Genomic DNA, 10,433 nt, shown 5'->3' with positions numbered 1-10,433 from the left:
CGTCGAGTTCTACTAATCATTAATATTATTGTGCATTTTTTTAATTCAACATGTAAAATAAATACATATTTTGACTCCATTATAAAAGGGTTTCGCAATATTACTTAAATATCTATTTATTATTATTATTTAAGTAAATATATATTAGAAGAATTTAGTCTAAAAGGGTTCATAAATTACTTTAAAATAATTTTGAAAATTCCGTAATTAAATAATGAAAATTTAGAGGTTTTTTGAAAAGTTGGGTTGGGTTGCTTAACCAGCTGCCGCCAAAGCCACAGAAAGCCACTTTTAGTAGCCGCCAATATTTGGGAATTGCTATTGGTTCGTGGATCCATAAAAGAGCTTTTATCATGTCCCCATCTCATCTTATCAATAATCCTACAACTCAAATCTACCGCTAGTAGATATTGTCTTTTTTGGCTGTTAAGCCAATTTGTTCTTGCGTCGCATACGGCCAAGCCATGGGCAACACGCCCTGGACGAACATGACCGTGACATCCTCCCCCACCTAATTGATTGACGTCCCTGTCAACCGACTACTTTCAAACCTTGCGATGTGGGTGGCAGTGGAGTTCAGATCTTCGACGCGTTCCCAGCTAGTTTCCTCTGTAGGGAGATTCTTCCATTTGACAAGGAATTCACGAATCATCCGTACAGGTCTTCCTATCTTCCTAACCCTGTCGGCGAGGATCTCCTCTACTTCTTTTGTTTCTTTTTGCTTCATATCGATGCTCGGTTTCGTGATTGCATTTCGTTGGTCGTCGTCTGGGTCAGGGTGGTAGGGCTTTAAGTTGCTCACATGAATTACGGGGTGAATTTTCATCCATGCGGGTAGTGCAACTCGGTAGGAGGTAGCCCCGATCTTCTTAAGGACTTCAACCGGGCCTTCATATTTTCGAACTAGTCTCTGGTCCTTTCGGCTGCGAAATCTGATCTATTCTGGTTTCAGCTTGATTAGAACTTGATCTCCTGCTCGGAATTGAAGGGGGCGACGCTTCTTGTTCGCCCACTTTTTCATATGCTTGGAAGCCTTCTCTAAATATGTCCGGGCTATATCTGTTGTCTGCTTCCATTCTCTTGTGAAGTTGTGAGCTTGAGGGTTTTTCCATGCATAAGGATGATCAATAATATGGGGTAAGGCTGGTTGTCGTCCACTTACAATTTCGAAGGGACTCTTTCTCGTAGACGAGCTGGTTTGACAATTGAAGCAAAATTTGGCGACATATAATAGTTGTATCCAGTTCTTCTGGCGAGCGTCGACGAAGTGACGTAAGTATTCTTTGAGCAAGCAATTGAACTGTTCTGTCAGTCCATCGGTTTGAGGGTGATAACTCGAGGAGATGTTTAAGGTTATTCCCAAGAAGACGAATAACTCAGTCCAAAATGTCCCAATGAATCTGCATCCCTATCACTGATGATGCTCGACAAAATGCCCCATAACTTTACAACGTGTTTGAAAAATAGTTGAGCTGTTAGTTCAGCCGAGCATAATTTGGGAGTGGGGATGAACGTCGCATATTTTGAGAATCGGTCTACGATAACCAAGATGGCATCATATTCCCCGACTTTTGGGAGGTGTGTTATGAAGTCAGATACACTTTCCCAGGATCTTGTTGGCACAGGTAGAGGTTCCAAGAGTCTTGAGACTTTGGCTTTCTCGACTTTGTCCTGTTGACAGATGAGGCACGACTTGATGTATTGCATGATGTCGTCTCGCATGTTTGGCCAGAAATACCTCTTTTTTATTAGGGCGTATGTTCTTTGCCACCTAGGGTGTCCGGCCCATAAGGTATCATGACATTCCTGAATGAGCTTCTTCCTCAGTTCTCCCGTTCTTGGGATATACAATCTGTTTCCTTTTGTCATCACAAGGTCTCCCTCAACCAAAAATTGTCGTGTTTTCCCAGCTTTAGCTAGATCGACGACGGCTTTGGCCGATGGGTCTTTATGTAAATGTTTCTTGATGATGTCGCGCATCAATCCATCGATCTTACTTGAGTGAATATGGGCTAATGCACAGGGCCGCATGTTCGCCCTTTCGACTCAGTGTGTCGGCTGCTTGATTACTCTTTCTTGCTTTGTGTTCAAACTTGAAGTCGAATTCGGCCAACGACTCCTGCCACCGGGCTTGTTTTGCCGTCAATTATGGTTGATCAAAGAAGTGACAAATGGCGTTGTTATTCGTCTTCACTACGAACTGTGATCCCAAGAGATACTGTCTCCATACTCGAAGACAATGGACTACAGCCAGTATTTCTTTCTCGGAGACAGTGTATCTCTGTTCGGCATCGTTGAGCTTTCGACTTTCGTAAGCGACGAGGTGACCTTCCTGAATAAGGACCCCACCTAGGGCAAAATCGGAAGCATTTGTTTCTATTTCAAAGGGCTTTGTAACATCTACTAACTCGAGGACAGGACCCCTCGTCATGGTTGTTTTCAGATCTTCAAAGGTCATTTGACAATCATTTGACCATGACCAAGGGTGGTCTTTCTTCAACAGCTCTGTCAATGGGGCGGCTCGTCGTGAAAGCTCTTCGACGAACCGCCTATAGTAGTTGGCTAATCTTAAGAAGAACCGCACATCGGATACGGAAGTAGGAACTTTCCATTCTTGGATAGCTTTTATCTTATCGCTATCCATACTAATCTGTCCACATTTGACGACATGTCCAAGGAAGTTGATGCATGTTTGTGCGAATGCACATTTCTCTTTCTTAACATACAGTTGGTTCTCCCGCAGCTTGTCAAACACCAGCTTCAAGTGCACTTTGTGTTCCTCTAGGGTTGTGCTGTAAACAACTATGTCGTCGAGGTATACTATGACGAACTGATCTAAGTATTTGTAGAAAACTTGGTTCATCAACATGTAGAAAGTAGCTGGGGTGTTTGTCAAGCCAAAGGGCATTACTAGGAATTCGAAGGCCCCATATCTTGTTACACATGTCGTCTTAGGCTCATCCCCTTCTGCAATACGTACTTGGTAATACCCTGATCATAAGTCTAACTTCGTGAAGTACTTGGCCCCGTGAAGTTGGTCGAACAAGTCGAATATTATAGGCAGCGGATATTTGTTGCGTACCGTCACCTTGTTTAAGGCTCTATAGTCTATACACAGACGCAACGTCCCATCCTTCTTCTTCTGGAATAGTACGGGGGTTCTGTAGGGTGCCTTTGCCGGGCGAATGAATCTCGCCTTCAGCAACTCATCCAGTTGCTTCCTTAATTCGGCTAGCTCGGGCGGAGCCATCCGGTATGCGCTCTTCGCTGGCAGTTTAACCCCGGGGATGAGTTCGATTTCGTGATCAATGCCTCGACGAGATGGTAATGTTTGGGGTAAGCTCTCTGGCATTATGTCGGCATAGCTGTTTAGTATCTTCTTGATTTCATTTGGGACAGTTTCTTCGGTGGTCGCTTCTTCCATCAGTGGTATGGCCATAAATGTGGGTTCCTCTTGTGCGAGTCCCCTTTTCAATTGTATGGCCGAGATCATTCGAAGATTATCTGGTTGCTTGATGCTTGCAGGTATTACTGTGGAGTTACGGTCGGTGATCACCAAGCATTTTGCCAGTGGCATTGGGATAACTTTGTGTTCTAGGAGGAACTCCATCCCAAGTACCACGTCAAAGTCGTCCATGCTACCTACGACAAGATCTAGCTCTCCTGTCCAATCTCCTATATTGAAGGGGACTATTTTGGAAACTCCCACAATAGGCAAGACCTCAAAGTTGACAACTTTCATTTTCCCCGGGTCTTTTCCTATGGTGAGTCCCAATCTTCGGGCTTCTTGATCGGCGATGAAGTTGTGGGTCGCTCCTGAATCTATCAGAGTGCTCTTGCTCGGTCGAGAATTTATTGTCGCATCTACGAACATGAGCCCTTTCTCTATTATCTTCTTCGGTTCAACCTTCCGTTGGAGGGCTGACAAGAATTTAAGCGCGCCCATTCGGGGATTGTCTTGATCTTCCTTCTTGTCTAGCATAGTCTCGACCCTTGTGTCATTGCTCTCTTGAATGGACACTTGGAGCGCAGTGGGAGAGGCCCGATGAGAACAGTAAGATACTTTGTGGGGACATTTACACAGTATGCATTGTAAAGGCGTCGTCGGGTGGTTCCTTTGATGGTAAGGTCCTCAAGATGTCCTCGCTTGGTTGTTCTGAGGAGGTCTATCCGTCCATCCGCTTGGTCTGTCGTTACCTCCGTTCGGTCTGTTGGGCCTTCCATTTCGATGACCTAGTGGCTTGTATGTCTTGCCCTTAGTGTTTGGGGCTAGTGTCATTCTTCTTTGGGATCCCGCTTCGTTCCCATAGTCTAGGAGTCTCTCGGCACTGGCCATTGCGGCAGCTAGAGTTTGGACCTTGTTCTCGTGTAACTTTGTCTTGGCCCACGACTGTAACCCATTTATAAAGAAGAACACCTTGTCCTTCTCTGATGTGCCCCTGATATCTAACATCAGGGTTGAGAACTGTCTGACATAGTCCCGTATGCCTCCAGTATGTTTCAGGGCTACTAGTTTCTCCATTGTTATATGTCCTGCGTTTTTGGGGAGGAATTGGTCCCTCAACTCTTTCTTGAGGTCCTCCCACAAGTCAATGGTGCACAATCCATCCTCGATGTCTTGCAGCTTCGTAGGTCACCACAGTTTGACGTCGTCTATGAGATACATCGAGGCTACGGTCACCTTCTTGTCGTCGGTACAAGCTGTTGTGGCTTTGAAGTACTGTTCGACATCAAAAACGAAGTTTTCCAACTCTTTGGTGTCCCGATTCCCTTTGAAGGCTCTGGGATCTGGGAATCTTAGTTTGTTGGACCCTGCATTAGTTTGCCCAGCCGTGACGTTCTCCACGGCTCGTCACAGCTTTCATGGTCACTTCAATTCGAGTGCTCATGGAGGCCATCCTTTCTTGGATGTCATCGATTGTTGTTCTGAATTCATCAGCTAATCCATTGAACAAGCTCATCATTGTATTTTGTAGCACGTCGAACTCTTCGCCACGTCCCTCCTTGTGCGCGACAGAGCTATTCGGACTGCCAGATGGTTTTGTACTGCTCGTAGGAGCAACTCTTTCTTCGAGCGAGGTCACTCGAAACATCAATTTTGCGATTGGCAACCCATCCTGGCAGTTGCCCATTGCGTCGATTTCTATGACTTTCCCACTCAATTCGATCACCCGTGCTTCGAGGAAGCGGAGGGTGTCAGAGACTTCTTTGAGGAACAACATTTCCTCCTCTATTAGCGTAAGCCAGTCGGCTTGTGCTTTGGGTGTCGACTTTGTCGCCAACATGGTTTCAGTCTTTACTGTGCCACAGAGCTAACAAAGCTTTGATACCACTTGACACAATCGCACTTTTGAAGGCAGCGGATTAGCGATTGTGCGACACTCACTTTCCAACGATAAGTGAGCTAAGTCAATTTGTTCTTGCGTCGCCTACGGCCAAGTGACGTATGATCGAACCTCTAGCCTCGATTTTAAAAGAAGGTTTTAGAAAACGAGGGTAGAAAGACTTTAAAAAGAGAGATTTTTGAAAGAGACATTATATAAGCAAGCAAGAGAGAGATAGCAACGGCTTAGCATATATAACCTTGGGTAGGGGGAAGTTGACAAGTAATCATATCTCCCTATAGTACATTCTGAGACATTTCATGTCTGTCAAGCCTAGACATGATATTTTTGAGGCGTCATACGCCCTAAAACTACAAAAGTAAAAACACTAGAATGAAAAGACATGACAAGGGTTTGGTTTGTCATGGGTATGCGGCCATGGGCAACATGCCCTGGACGAGCATGATCGTGACAATTGGCACACCACCCAGTGTCTGGCTTTAACATCATTTGTAACAGCCCAAGCCCACTGTTAACCGATATTGTCCGCTTTGGCCTATTACATATGGCCGTTAATCTAATAGATTTCAAGCTTGAGCGATGGAAACCTGAAAATAGGGCAAGAATCAAACGGTTACATGGTTAATATACACTTTTCCTTTCATACATACATCTCCCTCCAGATCATAATTACATCAAATAAACAAACCTAACAGAGGGAACAAACAAAACGTTGTACAAAGGAAAATTCTTAGCTGACACTTCCATATTCATTACCCCAACAAAAAAGTTGGTGCTCAACAATGCTACAACAAGCTGTGTTGAATTGCTATACAATATACAAACAGTCAGCTAATTGTACATTAAATATTGTCATCCAAGTAGAATGTCAGTCAACTGGCCTCTTGCCTTCAGGAGTGCATTTTATGCCACCAACCTTCCCCAGTTTCACAGGAAGTTAGCAATTCTGTCGTGACAATTCTCTCATCACCCTAGATTCCTCAAGAGTTTTATCGATGTGTGATGATTTGTGGTTTATATTCCTAACATTGTCATCCCTACCATTTTCAACCGTAGCTGGAGATGTGGACCTCTTTCTTGAGAATTGATGCCGAGTTTCATCCGCCCGTTTGTCTTGGCAAATAAGCCGAACATGGAACGGGTTCAGATAAGTATAGACAATCGACTCCCCATCAACCCCGTCCTCTTCCAGCTCCACATCTTCATTGTTCACCTGAAAATGACTTGTCGATTCCAATTTTCAAGTTCCAACTTTCACCAATCTAGATACTTCTATAGTGTTTGTTAAGTACATTACCAATTGAAGAACAGCAGTAAAACTTCGTGATACAACGTACTTCTCCTGCCCTTCAACAACATCAGAGAAAGACATTACACCGCCTTTGTCAGCTTCACCAGATAATTTTTCACGAATCGCTTTGCAATATTCATGAATATCAAATGGAAGGTGTTTGTCCTATCACAAAAAAGTACTTCTCTCAAACCCCAATTAAGAAGAAATAACTATCGGCTACATGGAACTGACGTCCAACATTAAATATTATTACTTGCTCTTCCAAATTGTGTTCAATATTCTGTTTCCACGTAGAGACTCGAGTGGCCATTTCAGTAGGATTCTCAGTCTCGGCAATGCTTGCAAGGAGTGTGTCCTATAAAAGAGAGAAATTTTAGGCGACTATATACCAGAAGCATGTATAAAAGATAATAATAATCTAGGCATGATTTTCATATGTGGATATGTACTCCAAGTTTTCCATCCTTCATTGTTATAAATTCCAAATGCTCCTGCAAGTCTATCTACTAAAATAATGTGCATAATGTACTAAGTTTGAAGGAAACTTAAGTGAACAATTCTGTCTAACAACTTTATAAATCTACTAGAACAAATTCTAGGACTGACAAAAATACAAACCAAAACCTACCCATGTGCCATTCATTATTTAAAAACACTACGGCATAGTGTTAAGAACTTGAACAAGTTATTTTGCTTTTGATCAACAAACAAGAATGTGTTCCACATACACTCCATAACCAACCAAGATATTCCAGATCAGTAAAATGTAAATGAGTATATGCAAGTGAAACGAAGCTTGGAAACATGGGGAATTTACTCAATAGAAGGCAAACTAATACAAATAAAAAATCATAAATATAGAGCCTGATAGGTAAAGCGCAGGGACAAATCCACCGACACCACTTACAAGATGAGGGCAACAAAAATCTTCTCGACTTGAATGCGAAAAGAGAAATTCAGGTTCATATGTTTCACCCTTATCAAAATGAGCAGCCGCATCATGCTGCATAAAATCCATAAGTTAACAATCAATAGTAATTCAGAAAAGAAATTCAGCGTACAATAAGAACGTCTTGTACTCTACAACATACTAGAGTTTACTCAACCTTTTCACTCCCTAACCACGAAGACTCGTCCATATAATGATTATAGGGATCATCCATATCTGGCGGATTGATATCAGGCATTACATCTTCGAAACCATTATCAATATTGTCATCTTCCACATCATAAGGGGAATCACAACTTCTATCTTCATTGATAAGTGAATTTCGCAGCTGTAGTCACAATAACTAGTGTCATAAACTATAGGAAATGCTTTACTAATAACAACATACCACAAAGCTGTACCTTTTCATATAATAAAGCAGAATTGGACTCGCTATGTGTTTCAAAGGCTTGGTGCTGCTCTTCCCAAAGCTTCGCGAACTCTGGGCTAACTGGGCCTTGTAATTTAGCTAGTGGAAACAAAGCAGCTACAGACTCATGCTTACCAGAATTGACATAATTCTTTTTAAAAGCTTTTACTGCTAAGAGGTAAGAAAAGAGAAGAAACATTAACTTTTAAGCAAGGATGAATAGGAAATGATGTAAGTAGAAGTAGGTCAGCAACCTTTTCTAAATGATTTTATTTTTAAATTTCCTGGTTCATGAGGATTCAAAGGCTTCCAAGGATCATAATCGTCTTCAGAACCATTTGAATCATCTAGTTCTGAATTCTCAGCATCCATGTCAAATTCATGATTTTCATTGGCAAAATTATCACAAGATGGAGGATCAGACACGAAGCAATGATTGGAAAACGGTGACCGAGCGACATTAGCACCCTGAGTCTTTCCTACTGATGATTTCTGCATACTTCCACCAGAACGTCTAGAGGGAGACTGAAAACCCCTGTGGGTTGAGCTGCCTCTGAATCCACCATTATGGCTTTGGCCAAACTTATTACCACCATTCAAAAAATCTTGAACTGCCTCAGCATCACATGAATCTAAGAGAACGAAGTCTTGGAAAATATCACTAGTGGAGGCCAACTGCATGATTATAAGAAGTTACGATTAATTGTCAAATGATATGAAAAGTAAAAACGTTAATTAATTATAGCACCAATTACCAAGTATGAATCTAGTTCACCATTGTCACCAGATGCATCCAAACAATCACCTTCAAGAACGACTAAATTTGCTGGAGGCTTTACAGTTTGATTTAACCAAGCATCTTCTTTGGTACTCTCCAAAGTATTCTTCGTGTCAACTGCAATATGTAGATTTGAATCACAAATGAAACAATATTAAAGTACTTCACTAGTTGCACTATGACATACAACTGATAAGCGACCTGGCACCTCCTCTGAAACCCAAAATAGGTCGTTTTCATCCTCAGCAATTTTATGAGAACCATCTTGTTCAGCCTCGATTGAGGTCCCTTCCAAATGATCCTGCTGCCTGTTTGAATAAAAATGTTTTGAAAACAATTAAAAGGAAAAAATAATAATAAATAACATAACACGATCCCAAGCAATAATTTGCCTCAGTTGAATGGGCTTCAACCAAGCAGATAATGAAAAATGGTAGGTCAAAACTCAAAAATTTCCCTAATTCTGCTGTCCATTCAAAATGACCCTTTGTTTCACACGTTCGGCAATGGGAGATGTTAGTCATTCAACTTTCAAGCTTGGGTTTCAGAGGCCGAACAAGATGGTTGACATAAAATGACCCTTTTTTTCTCTGAAGAATGGTTCTTGCATATATGTTCTTTATTCAATTGGGTCAGGGCATTTAATAATTTCCACCTTAGAAGAGCCTTGAATGATAGGGAGACTCGCAACGTAATAATCTTAATTTTTGCTCAGACATCAAGAAATTATTCATGTAGGTTCCAGATTTTTAATGAGTCGTTATCATGCAATTTCCAGAACTAATTATTAAGACAAAAAAATTGGATAAAATAATCAAACCTCTTTTCGGAGAGGAACTCCAAAGCTCGCAAAACCAATGAGTAGAGGTATTCAACCTTACGACTGTACACCTGAATCGAACCTTGAAGAAGCAGAGCAGCTACACCCTCAAAAATCCCAAGCACACAACGCAGTCAGAAACATAAAGTAGTCCACAACGCAAAACATCCAGAAATTGAAAATTGATAGGGGGAAAAAAAAAAAAGAACCCTCACCTTCAGCAAAATTGACAGAATTGTGATTCTCATCTTCGCCGGACTGAAACTCACCGGTGCAAATCTGCAACAAATAACTTTCAAGCTTCTCAGCGAGGTCGACTTCCCAATTCAACCGAAGGTCACGCTCCGGCTGCAGCATGTGGAAAGCAGCCTCTCCAGTACCGCCGGTTTTACTAGTCATCTTGAAATTAAAAATTGAAATCCGCCTTCGATACGTTGGTGCTTTGACTTCAAATGGAGCCCTAGGGCTAACAATTTGACGAAAAAAAACTGACGGATGTCCGACGAATACTTCGTCTGTACATCTAATGAAACTTACCTGAGAAATGGAGTGTTAAAGTGAAGAGAAGATCGGAGAAATCCAACCAGTTGTTCTTCTCCAGTTCTTGGCTTCTCGTTGCTCTGCCGATTTGGGACGGAAGACGATTCAAAATTGTTCTGTCCTGGCCGTTTTCCCGCTCTCTCGCAATGGAGCCGGTGGAAACGATGAAGGAAATAATTGGACGGGCCAAGGTTTTGGGCTTTCTAGGCTCAACTATTGATCCGAATTGGGCTTCCATTTTAGGCAGACGGGCCAAAGTTTTGGGCTTTATGGGCTCAACTATTGGGCCGATTTGGGC

At 42.2% G+C, this 10,433-nt stretch overlaps 1 protein-coding gene across 2 annotated transcripts; it reads right to left on the bottom strand.

Annotated features, from left to right (window-relative positions):
• Positions 1–5,941: 5,941 nt before the first annotated feature.
• Positions 5,942–10,264, bottom strand: LOC111479354 (condensin-2 complex subunit H2-like). 2 transcript variants are annotated; one of them, XM_023123961.1, is made up of 12 exons: positions 10,133–10,264; positions 9,811–9,994; positions 9,596–9,695; positions 8,977–9,083; positions 8,753–8,892; positions 8,252–8,672; positions 7,990–8,165; positions 7,746–7,916; positions 7,547–7,642; positions 6,893–6,994; positions 6,643–6,801; positions 5,942–6,558 (listed from the first exon to the last, which is right to left on the bottom strand). In XM_023123961.1, exons 2-12 carry the CDS (start codon positions 9,992–9,994, stop codon positions 6,283–6,285), a joined length of 1,932 nt encoding a protein of 643 aa, XP_022979729.1. In that variant the 5' UTR covers positions 10,133–10,264; the 3' UTR covers positions 5,942–6,282. The 2 variants fall into 2 exon arrangements, with proteins under 2 accessions (XP_022979729.1, XP_022979730.1); XM_023123962.1 differs by lacking the exon at positions 10,133–10,264 and having other exon boundaries at positions 9,596–9,702; positions 9,811–9,967.
• Between the last annotated feature and the right edge of the window lie 169 nt (positions 10,265–10,433).

This window comes from Cucurbita maxima, unplaced genomic scaffold (assembly GCF_002738345.1).
Source record: "Cucurbita maxima cultivar Rimu unplaced genomic scaffold, Cmax_1.0 Cma_Scf00005, whole genome shotgun sequence".
NCBI lineage: Eukaryota > Viridiplantae > Streptophyta > Magnoliopsida > Cucurbitales > Cucurbitaceae > Cucurbita > Cucurbita maxima.
Note: the sequence above shows the minus strand (reverse complement) of the source record. Positions and strands in the feature narration are given on the sequence as shown.